At 36.0% G+C, this 20,436-nt stretch overlaps 1 protein-coding gene across 2 annotated transcripts in view; it reads left to right on the top strand.

Annotated features, from left to right (window-relative positions):
• NALCN (sodium leak channel, non-selective) overlaps positions 1 to 20,436 on the top strand; it is a 199,240-nt gene that overhangs the window by 71,276 nt on the left and 107,528 nt on the right. The window contains exons 7-9 of one of the 2 annotated variants that reach the window (XM_042867265.1): positions 288 to 430; positions 544 to 648; positions 3,278 to 3,364. In XM_042867265.1, the coding sequence (XP_042723199.1) occupies positions 288 to 430; positions 544 to 648; positions 3,278 to 3,364 (335 nt within the window). The remainder of the gene's footprint in view (positions 1 to 287; positions 431 to 543; positions 649 to 3,277; positions 3,365 to 20,436) is intronic. The other variant, XM_042867267.1, reaches the window with a different exon arrangement.

Below are 20,436 nucleotides of genomic sequence, written 5' to 3'. Positions count from 1 at the left end.
TGGAACAAATTCTGCCTTTGGAGACATGTGCATATTCCCAATCGAATAATCTAAGGGATTATGTGTGTCCAGGAAGGTAATGAAGTCTGGTGTGATATTAAATCAATTCGGATTCAATTGCATAAAGAAGGAACAGAAATGCACCTGAAAATCTTCTCTCTGAAATGATGAGAGGAGAGCTGATACCTTTTAGAGAAAAGAAAAATCAAAATAGATAAAAGGTGATTGTTTGTTGATATTGAAAACTTTCAGGGGGCTTAATGCAAAACATTTTCATTTCTTCCTAGGCACGAGCATATTTACTGTTTATGAAGCTGCTTCTCAGGAAGGCTGGGTGTTCCTTATGTATCGAGCAATTGACAGCTTTCCCCGATGGCGTTCATATTTCTATTTCATCACCTTAATTTTCTTTCTGGCCTGGCTTGTTAAGGTACTGAAAAATTTGTTCTCTTACACTTGTCTGAAATACAGATGAGAATGAATATTTTCTCTTTTCTGCTTGCTGAGCTTCATTTCAGCCATTCTTTCTCGTTCTTTTTGCAGAATGTTTTCATTGCAGTCATCATTGAAACATTTGCAGAAATCAGAGTGCAGTTCCAGCAAATGTGGGGATCTAGGAGTAGTACCACTTCAACTGCCACCACTCAGGTGATGAACTCAAATACTGAGTTTCTTTGAGGATTTGACTGTTTTTTGTTTAAGAATGAATAATAAGGGAAACATTGCAGTGAATTATTATTACATCCCACTAGGTTCAATTATATACAACTTCACACGTTACCACGTATGTTTTACACTTGTTATATGTATTTTCATATAACATTCTGTGCTAGAGTATAATATCTTCTTAATAAAAATATGGTAGAGAAGATTAATATGGTCCTCTAGTTGACTGGGTATGTTATGGCAAAGTTTCTATTTTAATTAAATAGGATAGTAGTTTGTTTCTCATGTCATTGGAGGGTTTGGAATTAGGGTTGCCAAGTGAATATCACTTTCTGTGCTAACGAAGAAGAGCTGAAATTGCAAACTGGAGCTGGAAGAATAGAGGTCAGAGTGTAGCTTAAGTGTGAACAAAGTGCTGAGGCAATGAAAGAGCCATGCTCAGATTTGAAGTTGGCATAGGAAGTGAGAGCCTGGATTTAAGATAACGGATAGGAAAAAGATATGATAGGAAGTGCACTAAGCTTGGATTGGGTAGTAAGAAAGACACATGTTTAGAAATAAGGGTTGAGATTTAAACTCCCTCACTCATTATTGTAACAATCATGTCAAATATCCTGAGTGTACAAATGGTCAGGCTTTTCCAGACTAGAGCATTTTGCCATCTTTGAGATACCAGTACCAACTGTGTGCAAAAAGCCCTTAGAAAGATGGATGTGAGAAATATACTGATGAAAAATTTTTTTGCTAATCTCTATAGCTAGAGATTATTTGTTTTCTTAAACCAGAGGATTTAAGTATCTTCAAAACTGTTTATTAATGCTTTCTGATAAATCTTTGGAGTAATCCTTACATAAATCTGTCATTTTTTTGCTTGTTGCTTCATTTTTTTGCCTCAAATAGACTTTGTCGCATTGTTACTCCATTTATTGCTTTGTCAAAGAAGACTTGATATCAATGTTACGTATAACAACAAGAAAAGACTTTTTTACATAGTACATACTTAGCACAAGGAATGTAGATTTTATTTCACAGAACAAGTTCCTGAACCATAGAGGCTTAGCCTACATCCTCTGGAACAGAGAGGTCTATATAGGGAAATTCAAGAAGCAGCCAATACTAAAGTATTCCAAGAATAAGAAAAAAAATCCAAAATAATGTCATGATCCTGAAGAATTATGAACATATTGATTATAAATAGTATAAAGCAAAATAAAAATGGTATGTAGGCTAGAGACAAATAAATGGTTATTTTTTCATTGAATCACTGATATGAGACATAAAGGTAGTCCCTGTTACTGAACTAAAAAAAAAAACGATTGATCTTCTTCTGAATTAAGGAGGGAAGGAAATTTATTCCAGGGTTTCTCGTTCAAAGAACCAGTTAAATACCTGGATTGTTTTGTGTATGAAATAGCCTTGCGAAAGAGCACTGGTATCTTGCTTTATTTGACCACTTCGTAAATCATTAAAGTGGTCCAGAAACTTAGTCCTATGGAAGAAAGTCAAAGTCATTGAAGGGGACTATGGAGAAGGATAAACGGAAGATTCTCACAAAACCCTTCAGCTCTGCACATTAAAGCATGGTACAAAGAGAAGAAAATGCTGATACGAGTTGGCAACTCTTCCTGGTACCTAAATGCTACACAAGAACATAATCACAACTGCATTTATGTGACACTCCCCACAGTCTAATGAAAAAGCTTTTAGCCTTCAGCCATGCTGCTGTGGCTGTGTTCTAGAGATGGACTGCTTGGTTCTGAGTGTCAAGAAAAGGATAGGAGTGAGGTGGGAACTTTTCCCTGCTTCATTACATAATATATGCACACTCTCAAACAGCAATAAAAATGGTAGAGCCTTTCATTTTCTATCAAGGGCATTTCATGGGCAGTGTTAATCACTCCCAGACATGGCTTCTTAACCCCAGCAGTGTACAGCTTTTATGTCCTTTTGTTTCTCACTTTTTTTCCCCCTGGAAAAAGGAGTTGGTAAAAAGTAAGTACCACTGTGGTCAAGAGAATTTTTTCCATTTACATCATAATTGCTGGGATATCATTCAGCTATTTACATAAATTAAAAGCTTTGGGTAGCAGTATAGAAGTACTTCACAACTACTCTTAATGTCCATTGGTGCAAGAAAAATGAAGTCTGATCCTTGGACTAAAATAATTTTGCCAGTGAAAAAGTCAAGAATTATCTTTTATTTGAAAATACATTGTGAAACTTAATTTTAGGTCAAAATGTGTTTGTATTTCTTCAGATTAAGTATACTAAGGAAGAAATTTATTATGAATGGGTACCACTATCTGATGGTAAGGATCAGAGTTAAATTGAATCAGTTTCTGTGTTAGGACTAACAGAGATACCTTGTGTTTGATGTTACCTGAGTAAAATTCAGAACTTATTCATGTTGGGAAGAGAGCATGTTGCTTGCTTTTTTTCTGCAGCAATAAAAACTATTCCTCTTTCATTTTAAGTTAACTACCATGAAAGTCTTTAAGGACTTTCACTTGTACTTATTCTTTATAATATTCTTTTTATTATCCTTTTATTTATACTTCATTTGTACTTATTGGCATGTAAAACATTTCTGACAATTATTTTTCCTTTCAAGATGTTTCATGAAGATGCTGCTGGAGGTTGGCAGCTTGTGGCTGTTGATGTTAATAAACCCCAAGGTAGAGCTCCCGCATGTCTACAGGTATGCACTGCTTTTTAATAAATTACTATGTGTAATCAGCATTGCTCAAATGTTGGCAGAAGGACTATGGTGAATAATAGCAGCTACAGTATTTGTAATCAAAAAATCATTTAAAATGCATTTAATTCTGCAGTTCTTCAAAATTTGTTAGATTAAGAAAAAGTGTGTGACACTCAGAGTGAGAAAATAGAAAAATGTATTCCTTATAAATGCTCTGTACTGTGTGCTCAAAAGAGAAATATATTTAATTTTTTATACATATACATATGTATATGTTTACTTTAAGCAACATAAGTAATCTTTCTTTATCTCTCAGAATTTTCATATAAATCAAATCCAGTCCTATGTTATTTACCACAGACATACTTGTTTATTAATGACAGAATACAGTTATACACACCAAGAAGCATGATTAGTCATAATGAATAAGCTCATTACTCTGGTTCCATCTTGAAAATAGACTCACTGAGGAGGGGAAGATGCATGTGGATAGTGATTGACTATTTCTTTTCCCAAATTTAATTCTTGTTTTTGAAAGCAACAGGAACAACTTTTGTGGTATTCTAAAATAACTATCTTGAGTGCGTAGATAAAACAGAGCTGAACTGACAGTGAAAATGCCTCCATGTGAAAGTTAGGATAGCATTTGATTTACTTGGTCTGCCTTTGCCCTTGTTAGGAATCGTGAACAAATGATAAAATATGTTCCAGAGAATGTAAACCTCCTGCATCAGTGACTGCTTAGTACTCTTGAATAAAAACTACAGTTTTCTTCTCATCCTCCTTTACCAAAATCTGAAGGCTTTCCAGTATTCTATGACCTTGCTGGATGTCAGTGGCATTCAAAAGAAAGCAATGCACTAAAATACTATTTCATTAAAATAGTGCCCCATATGGGCTTCATTCTAGTGAAACAAAGACAAAAATACAGACCAAAGAAAGCAAAACATCAAAGTCTAGATAAAGACTCAGAATTTTATTCATCTCACCATGAGTTATTGTTTCAATTCTATCTGCCTAAAAGTAAAAAGAAAGTAGGCTTCTGAAAAATCCATGTATTTAAAGCCCTTGCAGTATTTTGAAGGTGTTCTTTATGCATGAAATCCTTACTGAGTAGTGTGGTTGTTGTTTTTCAATGGTTTGGTTGGCTTTTATTCCTTAAGAGAAACATGATTTATAAATCTGAATTTAGGAAAGAGTTAATCAGATTGGAGAATATACATCTTACTTTGCTGTACATTCAATTCATATGCATTCTTCTGACCTTTAATATCTAAGGATTTTGTCCTTCAATATCCTGTGAAAGATGGATTTTTTGGAAAAAGGTAGTGAAGTCTTTCTGTTGTTCTGTATCATTTTAATTAAATTCCGTAGTAAGTTTGGTTTTAGTAATTTCTCTCTGGGCTCTTTAAATGTTACTGCTGTGAATGTAAAAGGGAGCACTATTAGAAGTTCTCTTTCAATAGTTGCATGAGTCTGAGTCTGTGCTTTGGTGAAATTTCACTTATTTGATGTATGCCATTATTTAGAATTTACTTTCTCAACAAACTGTGCTGTGTTTTGGGAGAGGAAGTATCTTAGCAGCTAAGGAAATGGAGTGGAACTCTGGAGGTCTGGGTTCAGTTTATTGGCCAAGTACACATTTCCTGCAGAGCTTGAGAAAATTACTTAATAGGCATCTTTGATTTAGTTCTCATTCCTTAAGGTTGTAAGGTGTATGTATCCCTCCCAGATTTGGCTGTTGTGGTGTTTACTAACTACTTGAGAGGCACTTCAATAAGATGAGCATGTACCATCTAATTAAGTACACATCCATCTCTCTAAAGCTGCCAGTGACGGTGGAAAGATTGACATAATTTGTGTGCTACAAGTAATATAAAGCCTTTCAAATGCAGTTTTTCAAGACATTTCAGGTCAACTAGCTGTGTCTGTCAGATTTTACTAGTTTTGCCCTTGTCATTTTTAGTTCCCAAACATGTTTCAGGTGCTTCAGCCTAGAAGGCCTTCCTAGGTTAGACATAACATTGCAGTGACATGTAGAGCAATGGCATTCTTGAATTAGTAACAATTCAGACAAGTATTCTGTGGGCTCTGTGCAGAGCTAAAAATCTTTTACAGTGAGGATTGTGAGGTACTGAAACAGGTTGCCCTGTGATGTAGTTGGTGACCTGTCCCTGGAGGCTTTCAAGGCAAGGCTGGATCAAGCCCTGGGCAACCTGATCGAGCTGTGGTGTCCCTGCTCATTGCAGGGGAATTGGACTAGGTGGCCTTCAGAGGTACCTTCCAACTCTGAGGATTCTATGATTCTATCATTCTATTGTAACTTTGTCTCACTCAAACACATCATTGTAGCAACAAACTGCCTAATTAAATCAGACCTAATGAGAAGGATAGCCATGTCTTTACACTTCTGTCACCACTGTTCTAAAAAAGGGGTTTTCAAACACCTTTTAGAATCCTGTTTCGTGAAAAATGTGCTGGGCAGGTGAGCATTGGAGAGCCCATCTTCCTGTCCTGTTGCTGTAGAGAATCATAGACTCACTCAGGTTGAAAAAGACCTTAAAGATCATTGCGTCCAACCACGACATAACCACACTACCCTAACTCCAACAACCCTCCACTAAATCATGTCCCTGAGCACCACATCTAAATGGCATAAAGGCAGAACTGGCATAAAGGCAGAAATGGCATAAAGGTAGATTTGGGATGTGCTCTTGTATGCAATCTCATACCAGTTAAAAAATGATTAAAATTAAAAGATGGATGTTAATCTGGTATTTCAGAATCTTATTTAACTCATACACCCATCTAGTAAGTTTTACCATTTTAGAGCTGGCTGGAAGTGGCAACATGAGAAATCAGTAACAGTATTGTTTCTGATTTTGACTTGCAAATCTATCCCAACGTGGGCCAAAGAGGCTTTTATTTCAGTGTAATTGTTTTACTTTTTTTTCTTTTTTTTCTTTTAAGTGTTCTCAAAGGTGATTTGTGGTCTTTTGTTACTTGTTCTCACTGCTCCCCATGACTGGCATTGATCTTAAATATTGATTTTCTTTTGTCACTGACAAATATTCTTTGTGCTTGCCATTTTAACATCAACCATTTTGCGTGATTTCATGCTGAGGCTCCCACATTGCCACATTATTTTGCCACTGTTGGTATTACTTTAACACATTGTAGTGTGTTAGAACTTCCTGCCTACCATGACTTACTCCTACAAGCACAGTAGGAAGCTCTCAGTTCACAAATAAAGAAAAATTGAGTAACAGACTTTAAAAAAAAAAATTATTTAAAAGCTCTTTGGGGATGTATTTATCCCTTTGATCCCATGTTAAAAGCATTCTGTGTTTCTTATTCTTTTCCTGTAAATTTTGGAGACTGCTGATGTTTTTGTCACTCCTTCCTTCCCTTTGGCTTCTAGATCACATAGTCTTGTAAAATGTGTATACAAATTTAAAGCTAAACTGGAAAGCTTCAACTCACATGCCTTCCATGAAACTGTTATTGCTAATACCAAGAAATTACATCTTTAGTCTTTTTAGTAAAGTTTTAATGAACAAAGTCTGAAATATAGTTCCTCTGGAAAATATAGAAACATAGGTGGACAGAAAATTCCATGTTCCTGCTATTGTTTTGGGGTCACGCATCCAGCAGAAATGAAACACACTGCTGGCAATGGAATGGCAACTATAAAAAGCTTGGGAACTCTCTATGCCATGTGAGTAGAAATGGTCACTTACTCACAGACTGCATATTTACTCATATTCTTATAATAAAATCCTCCACAGATTAAAAATACAGTATTCCATTTTAATTTTAAGTGTTCCATCTAAGGAAGAAATAGAAGGTCACAAAGCTATGATCTCAAAAAGCAAGATACATTATTATGATTACAGTGCTCTTGAACATACTATTAATGTCAGAAATTTAATCATGTATTTTTACTTCAAAAAAGTTAGTCCTTCATGCTGTGTGATATTCACAAAATGGGTGTATATATTACAGAACTTTAGAGAATCTTGTAGGCAAGGATAAAGAGATCAAAAGTAATATAGGAAGACAGAAAACATAAGGTGGGTGGAGGAGACATACTCAATTTCTGATAATTCTTTGATCATTTTAGCAGTTTCGTAATGGATATATTGAATGAGAGAGAAACGAGATTAAGCCTTTCTTTAGGGATTTTCACTGCAGGAATTACAATAGACCACAAATGGCTTTTCTCCTCTATCTTGGGAAGTAATTATTAATGAACAAGAAAAGCATGGTACTGCTATTTATGTGGTTATTCGCCTTTTACTGTAACTTTGGAATCCAGTAAAAAGTATGCCTACTTGGTCCTATTCTCTCCTTCCCATTAAATACATGTATAAATACCTTTCCTTCAAGTAGCTGAAGTCCCGTCTTAGAATGAAAAAAAGGGAAGAAAAATCTTCTCCACAATATGTGAGAAGAAATGGTGAAAGTCTGGAGTAGAGAGATAAAAATTCAATCATCTGGCTAGCTCTTAAACTGGTTGAGAATTCACAAAATGGAGTAGTGTTCACCGTGTACTCTATGACATAGAGCCAAGTTTTGGCTCTATGTCTTATCACCTGAGAAAGGTAAAGCTGTGACCATCCTCTGCTGCCTGGTTCCCTTTTTCAGGGTTTTTTCAACCACAGTAACAATGGTAACTGAAGAAGCAATGAGTATTCTCCTGGGATGCTGCAATTCACTGTCGCTTCTAGGAATGTAAACTGACATTAAACAGTATGTCATTTGAAATAAGTACTGAATTCAGACAGTTGAAATGACTGTAGTCCATTTATCTGGAGGAGGGGCTACACAGGCCATAATGAAAATGAACTGCTATGCTGTTAAGAGCCATTCTGTTTCTCTAATACAAATTCATATTGTCATAGCGTCGTTTAGGTTGTAAAAGACCTTCAAGAAACAAGTAGACGTGGCACTTAGGGACATGGTTTAGTGGGCATGGTAGTGATGGGTTAACAGTTGGACATGATGATCTTAGATTCTATGATCGTTCCATTGATCTGTGATTCTATGTGCCACTGTCAACATGACCTACTGAATCATATCACTAAATCTTGTCCCTCAGTGCTACAAACCATGGGCCTTTTGCACATTAAGAAAGATTGAGGATCCTGGTGTGTTTTTAAACAACATTATTAAAGATAATCCCATAAAAAAGAAGGATCAAACAAATTTTGCCCAACTAATTTTTCTGCATGGTTGAGTTTGCCGTTTATTTTTTACTAAAAGTGACCTGAAAAACAGTAAGCTACATATTGTAGGTATGAGAGTACTCATAAAACTAGCAGACAAATAATACATGTGTCTTATCTTCAAAACTGACCATTACCAGAAATAAGCAAATATACATTGTTCTTCTCTGACTTCTAGAGAAAAATTAATGATCATATTCTCCATCCTGGACTTAAGCAAACATACACTTAGGGACTTCCTAGAGTGGATGCTAATTTTGGGGTATCATACTTAGCATCTGTTGATAGATTTGTCAGCTATGAGTTTATCCAGCCTTTTTTTGAACCCGTTTATTGTTTTGGCTTCCAGAATATCTTGCAGGAGAAGCCACTTAAAGCAAATGCATAGCATTTCAACTGATTTCAATTGAGGAATTTTATTTTTCTAAGATTACTCATAAATAGTAAATTTGCACTACAAAGAACACTGATTTTGATGTTGAAGTTGATCCTCTTTTTTTCTAATAAAAAAAATTGGAACTACAGAAATTTTCAATGGCATGATCATAAGCTCTTATAATGTGCAGTCAGTAACAAATGAGACACCATGGCATGTGGATGATAGGTACTTTATTTTTGTATTTGTGCTTATATATAGAATTAGCAGTGATGAGGAAGTTTCTAAAAGTAAACTAGACTGTGGGTATCAGGAAACACTGCTAAAAAAATAGGCTGGTGTATCTGGTGACCAGACTGTTATTTCCCCAAGAGAATTTTAAAATCTCCCATAGGTGACCTTATGGCACTAACATTAATTAACTAATAGGTTATTAAATTCCTGAAGTAATTTTGACAGTGCTTCTAATTGTCCGCTATTGTCTACATTCATTTAGTGAACTTAGTGAACACAATAAAGTTCAGTGAAGCAAAGTGCAAGGTTTTGCACTTGGGTCAGGGTAATCCCAGAAATGTTTACTAACTGGGAGAAAAACTCCTTGAGAGTAGCCCTGCTGAGAAAGACTTCAGGGTACTGGTAGATGAAAAACTTAAAATGAACCAGCTTGGAGTGTGTGCTTGGAGACCAGAAAGCCAACAGTGTCCTGGGGTGCATCAGAAAGTGGACTTACCACCATGGAGAGGGAAGGGATTGACCCTCTCTACTGTGCCTCATGAGGCCCTGCCTGGAGTACTGCATCCAGATCTGGGGCCTCCAGTACACAAAAGTGTAGAGCTTTTGGAGACAGTCCAGAGAACTGGAGTACCTCTCCTCTGAAGACAGGCTGATGGTGCTGGTCTTGTTCAGTCTGAACAAGAGAAGGCTACAGGAAGACCCTCCTAGTATTTAAAGAGAGATTATAAACAGGAGAGAAATAAATTTTTTACACATATAGGTAGTGATAAGACGAGCAGGAATGGTTTTAAACTAAAGGAGGAAGGATTTAGATTAAATGTCAGGGAGAAATTTTAACTGAGAAAGTGATGAGGTGCTGGAACAGGCTGCCCAGAGAGGCTGTGGATGCCCCAACCCTGGATGGGGCTGGTTTGGATGAGGCCCTGGGCAACCTGATCTAGTACTTGATCTAGTGGTTGGCAACCGCGCTTATGGCAGGGGTTTGGAACTTGATGATCCTTGAGGTCCCTTCCAACCCAAGGCATTCCATGATTCAATGATTTAAAGGAAAAGTCACTTCAAGAATGACTAGAACTGCATGCATATTTCCACCTGAAAAGGCATAGAACCAACCTGCCAGTGTGCATGCCTTACTTGCCTTCTCTGTTTCTTCCCTATTTCTCTTTTTTTTCTTCCCTGCATGGCTGTCTTCTTTATCCTTTGTAACCACTAAAACTAAGCAAGTTAACAAAGCGTTCTCAATTCTTCTGTGGTCATAGTTTCTTCTCCATAGTTTTTTGTTTACATAAACTGTTCTGATTCACTACAATGAAAGTGAATCAGTAGCACAATTTATAGCAGTATAACTGCAGAAGCCAAAAAGAAAGAAAGAGGGCATACTGACATCCCAGTTCTATATTTCAACAAGTAGATTTCATGAGCATGAATTCCTCAGCTTGGACATGTAATTTTCCTGCAGACTTAGAGATTCAGAATCCCATCACAAAGATTAATCAGGTAAATTTAAGCCTGTGAGAGAGTAATGGTTTTCCTTGGCAGCATTCTTTGTTAGTGGAGGGCCTGCTGCAAATGAAGACATGGTCATATGATGCCCTTGACATCTCCTTGGGAGATTTAAGACTGAGGATTTGAAATTTTCAGAGGTAGTAGGTATAGGTACCTCTATATGTAAGACTTATGGAACACTTGGCTGGCACTTAGAATAAGCCAAGTCTCTGAACTTCCCCTTCTTTTTGGACAAGTGGATAGTAGAACTTTTTGTGTAACCCTAATTTTTCAAACGGGGCCCCAGAAAAACTTCCTGCCCAACGTTAATAAGTTTCACATAAGGTGTTTTTTTAAATTTTGACTTTCTTTTGCAGAGACATTTTTTCACACATTCAGGAGAATTAAGTAGAGACATTCAATCATTTCAACATTGCGGTCAATTTAACCTGCAAAAAAAATCTCCCATGATAAAAATACGCAAGTTGTTATATTTTTAAAAGACTGCTTTGGCTGTATGCTTCTTTCTTTAACCTAAGTGTTTTTGCTGATATCTGAACAGGCAGAACAGACTTTTTTTTTTTTTTTTTTTTTTTTTTTTCCAACAACGGACTTCAGTACTGCCGGTACTAATAATTTGCACTTACATTTTGAAGGGCACTTAAGTGTCAGTAAATTATAGAAACTATTCAGTAATGCCACTAAAATTAAAGTTCAGCTGAGTTTCCTTTAGAAATTTTTATTTCTGGGGTTAAATATGTCCAGTGTTTCAAATCCCGTCAAACTGAAAACAGGTATTTAAACTGTCATGTAGCTTTTTTGTGTACAGCACAATTACAGCAATCAAAGTGCTGGAAGCAGCAGCAGCAGCATGACTTCCTTTTGAGCTGTAACTTGGATGACAAATCTAAGCAAAGTGGAAGACTGCAGAGTCTTAGAATAAAACTAGCAGGAATTTTTCACTTTGTGAGATTTGTTTTTGCCCCAGTATTTTTCATATTTCTAATATTTCTCTAAGAAAGTTCTCTTTTCACTAGAATTACGTAGAACATTGTGTTCTACAGCTCTATAAATTGTTAGATTTTAAACTCCTGATCTTTACAGGATTTTGAAACTCTTAAAAGTATCCCTCGGCAATGTTTTTTATTATTGTTGGGTCTCCTCAGTGGTCATTTTAGAGAGTGATTCCTATAGTGAATCTGAAGGGCACATAATTCACATATGGGGGATGCTGAATTTCCTCTTGTGTTTTATGTACTTCTACTTTGTCACAGGAAGACTACATGGGCCCTGTGGCTTTCTCAACTCCTCAGTGAAGTTCCTAAGAGTAATTGAGTGAATCGGAGCTTAAAAAGCAGTTCTTAGTAAATCTTGAAATAAGTGGCAATTTTCTATTCAGATGAAAATGTTCATTTACAAAGATTCCTAAGTACACCTAAGCTCATTCTTTCATAAATATATTTATGGGAAAAAAAAGTCTGTGCCTTTTATTATCATATTCTTATTATTGCAAACACTGACCATAACTCCTCTGGGAGTCAGCAGGGTCCTAATTCATCCCAAGTGTCCATAAGCCCTTAGCTGAAGCCAGTGTCAGGATCATGAAGGCACAGGTTTCTCATGCAGCCAGCAGTGGGAGGTGGGCATTGCCAGAGGTCATCAGAGAATCTGATGGTGTCCATTTTTCTACAGTGTGCACCCAAGTGGAGGGGGTATACATTCCCATTTTTGGTGTGCCAGTTGTTTGGGGATAAATATGTAAAGCCAAGGTCTGTATCTTCATTTTCTTCACTAGTCCATAATAATCTATTTTAAAATGTTGTGTATCCCTCAAAATTTAATAAACAGTGCAAAAACAGAACATTGTTTTTGTTACAAAGACAATATTTCTGCTTCAAGTTCTAAATCACATTTGTTTTCATAATGAAAACCAGCTCTTTTTTTGTTTGTTTATTTGTTTTGTGAACAGTCTAATTGCCATTGAGTTCTCAAACTATATTGTTTCTTTAAAGATGTTGCTTAAAAACACCTCAAGAACTTTAATCTTTTGGAATGTGTGAAAGGCTCCAGATTTGTGCGCTAAGGGATATAGTTTAGTGATGGAACTTGATAGGTCAGGTTGACAGTTAGATATGATGATCTTGAAGGTCTTTTCTAACCTAAATGACACTAAAAGTATGATACTATAATTCTGTATGTGTATATTTTTGGTATGCTGCTTTAAAGCAAAATGGAGTCCTTTTTCTGCAAGCACGCATACTGAATTTTCATGTTTTTTGCATCTATTGAATCCTACTGAAATCAGTAAAAGGTACCTAAAGCTTTGAGAATCATTGTTTTATATGAGTGATTTCACTGACATAAATGCAGTTGTTATAATGAGAATTATTTGTGCAGTCATTTCAAAACCTTCATCCTTCATGCTTTGCGAATCTTAAAGTGGCGAGAAGAACTGTCAGACATATGCATTTTTTACAAGCTAGAAGGCTGCAGCTGAGATCAGTAAATCAAATCTTTAAGCTGATTCCCTCATAATTTTTCTTCCCCATCCTGGGATTACTCTTTCTTCCTGCACTTACCTCAGATCTTTGAAAAGAGGGGCTTTGAGGCCCAGCAGGCATGAGCATTGTGGCATATGGAGGATGGCTACTGACTTCCTTGGTGTTTACTGTACATAATACTTGGCTCTTTGTCTTTTCTGAACCTCAGTGTCATCTCTGTGTTCTTCTGGTGCAATTGTTTCTCCAACTTTATTTCTGACAACCCAAGATGGTGTAGAGGTTGTGTTGCAACTCACCAGTTCTGTGAGATGATGGATTCATACTGGCAGGTCTGGTACCAGGGCAAAGGAGATTATTCAAGTCTTCAAGCTTCTGTGATGTTACAAGAGTGTGTAGAATGGAGGGAGCCATTGTGTTTGATGAGATCCCACTCATACCTACGCAGCCTGCTAATAATTAGGCATGTTATGGCAGCCAGTGTTCCTTCTTTGCTTCCTTTCTTTTAACAGAGTAAAAGTACCATCTGGCACCAGCAATTGGATTTTCACAAGGTGAAAGCTTTTCAACAAATTCTTTCTTAACAGAGGGGAAGGATGAAGTACAATCCTTAGATTTGGAAAAAAAAAAAAATAAATGCCTGATTGTTAATGCTGACTAGAAGGAGAGAGTAGAGAGAACAGAAAAAACAGAGTATACATTATGTGATACAAAGGAAATAAGAGAAAAATTCTAGCAAAAATGTTTGTAGGTTCTGTGGAAGAGTTCGTGCAGGAGCAAGAAAATGCTTTCTTGTTGACAAAAAAGCTAGAAAACAATACTACATTGGTAGGGCTAAGGATATGATACAGTAGATTTTTTTTTTATATTCTCTTATAAGATGAGAGAGACAGAAGTAAACCACAGCTGGAACAGTGGCACTAAACTAAGTTGGATTTTTTCCCTAAGTTTGTCTAGTAGCTGTTGTAAGTTTCCTAAGGAAGTTCCAATTTGAGCTACTGAATAAAGCTCGAGAGTTTGTTCTTTAAATGTTGCTAAGTGCTGCTATTTTATTAATTGTACAGTGCTCGAGGTACAAATAAATTGTATTCATTTCTGTAGCATATTCTTTTCAGAAAAGTCAGACTCAGGAAAGCAGATATATACGTTAATGGGCTTGATTTCAGAAATCGTCTAACTACAGATGCTGTTAATATGGCAGAAGTGGGAGTACATGTGTGGTGCTCCTTTATTTCTGGTCTCTACTTCCCTCCATAGGATCCTAAATACTCAGAAGAGGAACTGAAACACCAAGTGAAAGCTGACTATATGCCTGATTACACACACCTCAGAAGACACCACCAATAAATCTGCTCACAGATCTTTAATTTCTTACTTTCTTTCCTGTCCAAGATTCAGTAACTTTTGGTCTGTGGTGACTGTCCTTAACCAAGTCTGATAAACCTTCTCTTTTCAGGTCTACTTTTCCTTATCTGCCACTCAAGCAGAAATTCTTTGTTTTGTACATACAAGTATACACACATTTATGCACCGCAGTTACTGAAACAGGGCAGAAACAAAGGAAGCAAGCATAACAGACCTCTGAGCAAGTTCATTATGGATGAGCAGTTCTGTGTCTCTGGAGAGTTATCTGCATTATTTTTTTCAAGGTGTCTCTTTTTTCCTGCTAAGTGCATGCCTGTTGCATGTTTTGTGGAGCTAGAATACCTCCTGTACTACTACTGTGCTGGGTTTGTTCTTTGTTTCTTTGTTTGTTTGTTTGTTTGTTTGGAGAGATTAAACCTTTTCTTGTTAAAGCAAAAATGTCTGTGCTGCTAGGCATCAGGTAGACTTTAGCCATAGCTATCCATAGTGTTTTGCTATCGTAATGTAGCTGCTATCTGAGTACTGAGTGCTTGTTGTTGATCCATAGTAATTATTCTGCTACGCACATTCAGTGATAAGCTAGATTGAAAGGAAAGATTTTAGTAACCACCCATTCTGCGAACCAATTTTTTTCCATTTTTGTACATTTGCTCTTTAAAATAAGAAGTTCCCACTTTCCTGAAGATTGCACACTTTCTTTGAAATGACTTTGTTGAACAAAAGTCTGAAATACCAATAGAGAAAAAAGGGAGATGTACAGTGGAAAAAGAAAGGCATATCTATATTGTGCAACTACCTAGAACTCGCTACTCTGCTTTGCTTTTGAAATGCGTGGAAGGACATTGCAGGCAACGCACTTGAAATTCATGTTTTCACTCTGTTGATTCAGACAGCTTTACCATGAGGACCACTGTAATAATGACAGGCTGGAAAAAGTTTCAAGCAGCTTGGTTAGCATCGCAAAGTTTTCAGCAGTTACACACCGAATGCAGTTCCCCAAGAAAATATTTTTTTGCCTTAGTATGAAGCCATCCTGCGTATGCCATTCTCTGCCTCACTCACACCCACGCTGCAGAGGTTCTTATCTACTGAAGTATATGCTACTGCTCCTCCAAGTTCACTGAAAAGATTGGAAGCTTTATTCAGAGCTGTTGTGACCACATCATTGAAAACTGCATTGTCATGTGCACATACCGCGTGCACGTGACCTTAATTCCAACATTCTGTAACTTTGTAGCTTTGCAGATTTGCTTTAATGGGAAACAATTTTCATCTAAAGCTATTAGGTGTACACACCCTTATTATGTTTCCTGAATACCATATTCAGCAAAAATTCAGTTTAGCTAGCAAAGTCATATGTTTAAATCTCATTAAAATCATTGAAACATGTAAGGATTTTGTTTCTTGGTCCCCTTAATGGTGCCATTGGGATTGTTTGTGCACAGGTAAGTATATGGGAATGCATGGCAGTCTGGCCTAGTCTGTATCTTGCTGTGGATCTTACTTTTATTTGTGTACTCCCAGCTAGAAGGGAGCCTTGTTCAATTTTCAGGAATGCTTCAGAACACACTTCACACCGAAATGGTTGCAAAGGATGTGGCTGGTGTCAGGCAAGCTATAGGTACATAATAGCATTAGGATCTTGCAGTCTGTGTTATGAATGTTTGAGATAGTTGTGAGTAGGCATCCTCAGAGAGGTGATAGAAGAAACTTTCTGAGTATAGAGCAGACTGTGCAGAGAGAATGCAGTGGGAAACGTCAGAGTTAACTAAAAATGAACCTGTAACAGTCATCTGCCTGCAAGGATGTTTAGACAAGGAGATAGCTGTTTACGAGCTTTTTTCATTCCTATGATTTCTGATTAAGTTGTCATTATTTTTTTCCTGTTTAAAAAGTTAGCTTTCTACTTTTTATTCCAGTAAAATACAGGGCTTATGTTCTTGTTGTTACTGCTTAAAAGCTTTTTAGGGCAGATTTCTCTAAAGGAAAGATATGAGCAGATCCATCGCAAAAGCAGTAGCTGACATGGAGTCAACAAACAAACACTTTAGAGAGAAAATTGAGGCAAAACAAAGCAAAAAACTCTTGGATTATCGCAGATGAACATTATTTTAAAGATGAAGCAATGCAGTTTACTTTCAAACTAAACATTATAAGAATAATATTCAATATTTATGATTAGAAACAATTTTCATTCTCTGTTCAAAATTCTGTCCCTAAAACCAGCCTCATATGATGGCTATTTTTAGGTAATAAAAATTAAAAACTAGATACAGATACATCAACTTTGGCTTGTGGGCCTTTCAGTTGAGTGTTTTGAGGCTGGTTGTTATTCACTGATCAAACTGCAAACAAGAATGATTTACTGCTCTTGGACTGGGTTTCTGAAATTTGTAAGGAATTCTTTTTTGGAATTTGTAAGTGCTCTGCAGGTCTAAGTTTATGACCTTGTTTTATTTATTCCTACTCTACCCCTTAAAGAGAAAAATCCACTTAGTAGTAAAGGGCATGTGACTAGAGCAGTTTTTTTCCATGCTCTGTTCCTCCAGATTTTTTCTCTTCCCATTCGGGAGATGTACGGAAGAGAAATAGTAGAATTGGCATCCAACTCAGCAAGACCTATGCCACCACTGGCACTGGAGAAGGATTTCATTTCTAATGTTCTGAATATACAGAATTGCTTTTTCAGTCTTTGAAAACAGTAGATTAAAATAAATCTAAATGTCAAACAGTCTTTAAACAAAAAAAAACTACTATAAATCCATGAGAGAAAAGGGATGTGCTCCTCCAAAATGTTCCCCCATAAAAGCATGAAGATTTACAGGTTTACAGGAGAAACTAGATTTTTTCTATATATACATACTGGTTATTTCTCCCAGCTATAAATACAATGAGAAAAATGGATTTCCTTAAATGTACTGTAGCTTTAAGAAATTTACTTTCTTGCATATGTTTAATCTCAAACACATTTGTTTCCATACTGCCTAGTTCTTGGAATTAATGATGTACTAATATACTTCAGCAATTCCAAGAATTGTTTTGTACTTAATTTTTTCATTGGAACTTACATGCCTAAATCCACTGGTTTCTTGAAAATCTTGATCTCTAAGAAGACAATTCCAGATGTGATTCTGATGTTTTTGTAAGCCAATAAGAAGCTTACGATGAGACAGTTTAGTATATGTACAAGGTGCATAGTGGATGCTACAAAACCTTTTCTGAGGAATGTGCTTATGCAAATGTATTAAGCTAAAAACACCAGGAACTTGAAACATCATTGAAATGAAAGTACAGTAATACAAGTGGGTATATATGAAGCAGTTAAGTAGTAGTAATCTGCAATCTGTAGTTACACTTGCAGATTACTTGGAAAATTGTAAGAATACTGACACTTAAGTTCTGTTGTCGCAGAAAAAACAACAACAGCAACAAAAAAGCACTGTAAATCAATATAGTATTTACCTTGTATACACTATTGTCATGACTATATAACAGGTAAGGTTAATCCTACTAGATGTTCAAGAGAAGAATAACCTATAGTATGCAAAAAATGAATATTATGTAACTGTGGTTTAAAAGTGGTCGTGGGTGGGATAGCAACATTAAGTAAAACCTAATTTAAAAATTACTTAAGAGCCATGCAAGTGCAAATGAGGGCAAGGATACATATTTATGCATAGGTGTTGATACAATGTTAAACAGAGATGTAGGAGTAATAGAATTTGTTTGGCGTGTCTGAGGAATCTGACAATTAAATGTGCTGCTCAGAGTTAATGACCTTAGGTGCTCTATTGTGAATAGAAAGACATCTACAGAAGTTGATTATATAATTTATCTAATTGCATAATTTTGTGATAGTCATTGACGACAGCTCAACGCCTAGGAGATTCAAGATTCCAGCTGAATTATCGAATCTCATACTGAGCTAATACATTTCCAGTGGGCCCTACTCTTCAAATAAGTATATTAATGAAAAGTTTTGGAGCACGTTCTAGTTAGCAATCACACCAGATTTCATTTGCTTAAAATAAATAGAATTTGCCAAAGCTGAAAACTGGACATCTATGTCTGTACAGATTGTATTACACTGACATTTAGGATCACATATCAATTCAGTGTACTGCAGTATAGCACGGATGACAATTCCCTCTGAAGAATTTGTAGTGATACAAGTACTATGGGAGTATGTATTTACTGATGTCTTTCAAATAATCCTTCAATTTTGTATGTATTTCATTGGCCAAGATTAAAGAGATTGGTATTAGTAAAGATAAATAGATTCCTTACTATCTAATATAAATCCAATCTTTATTAAATAACTGGAATTTCTATAATTTCCTCTTTTTCAGGGATGACTGTATAAACGGGAATATTGCTTTATTTATATTTATATTAATGTGGCCATTTTTAAAAGTGCTGTAGATCTTTTTCTTTGAAATATAAAATCAACTGGATGATTTTCAAATGAAAAAACATCTAAATTTCTGTAACTTGCACAGATATTTTCAGATTTGTTATTAGCTTGTTTTATCGTTTAATTACAGCATACTTCTTTCCTCAAGTCTTACAAGGTACCTTATAATTCCACTGAGAATTCTTAAATAAGAATTACATGGCACAAATATAGGACAACAGAATTTTCCTATCAAAGGATATTCCTTTGTTGCTCAAAAAATGTTTGATGCTAATATTTTAAAGAAACTCTTTGAAGTTAACTTCAATAGAAACTCTTACCATACACACCAGAAGAGATTTAGTTTACTAATTAGCTGCTTCATTTTGATTTAGTGTATATCAAAATCAATTCACAATTATGGTTGTTTTTTTTGTAATTAAACTCCTTAAAACAGTTGTGTATGAACGGATTGGAAACTTTTAACCTGCCATTCTTTTTTATTCAGTTTCCCTTCTTTTCATTTTCCATTTATTCTGCATTTAACATTCTGCATTCCCATTCTGCATTTAACATTCTACATGATTACACAAACATTGCACTCATCAGTTGAAAAGGAAGAACTGGAATTGAGGCTCATGTAAATAACTCCATATCCTAGGTGAGTTACACGCCCATGAACGGTAATTCCCCTATCACTGCCATCTAAGATTCCATCAAGTATTCTTGCTTGCTTGCCGTGGTACTATGTGCTATGTTCTCCTTTGCTTCTCTTCTGCTTTTCTGTCCTCTATCTGCAGTGATTATGGGATTTTTTACTTTCCACTCTATGTGCTCTCACATTAGCAGTTGTGAAGTGAAAATTCAAAAAGAACATATGTGAATAATTTTGAAAGGATGAGTTGAAGGGAGAAAATAATCATTAAGCTGAAGAATCAGTGGGAAAGGCCATTTAAATATTTTCTTTCTTCTTCCTTAGTCGAGCAAATTCTTACAGTCCATGTTGCTTGTCGGTATGGAGGGCATGTCCTGCAAATTTATCATTTTTACCCGAAACCGTACATTACCTTGTATTTCTTTATTGCTTTCCCAATCCCATTTACTTTACTGTAATCTTAAGCATGTCTAGCTGCATTCGGCAAAGCAGCTCTTAATGAGGCATTAAATCTGTCTGTTGCAAATCAGGCCTACCTGCAGCTGAGTAGACAAGCAGATCCAGCAAGCTGTGATGGTGAAAGGAGTCCAAAAATTGGAACCGCATGCCCATACAAATTGTCTCCTTGTCTTATTAGACTTATTAATACTTGTATTTGATGCATCTGTTGATTTGCCTTTTGTAGGACCTTCTAATTTCTGCATGATAAGTATGATCACAGTTATGAACACTGCATAATATGCTTATCTCTTTTCACATGGCATCTACAATTTTAGCTCTTCTGAATCCTGTTTGGAAAAACAATAAAAAGCATGGAAATTGTGTTCAGGCTGGGCTG

This window comes from Lagopus leucura, unplaced genomic scaffold (genome assembly GCF_019238085.1).
Source record: "Lagopus leucura isolate 7727_CA_CO unplaced genomic scaffold, USGS_WTPT01 Super-Scaffold_100001, whole genome shotgun sequence".
Lineage (NCBI taxonomy): Eukaryota > Metazoa > Chordata > Aves > Galliformes > Phasianidae > Lagopus > Lagopus leucura.
Note: the sequence above shows the minus strand (reverse complement) of the source record. Positions and strands in the feature narration are given on the sequence as shown.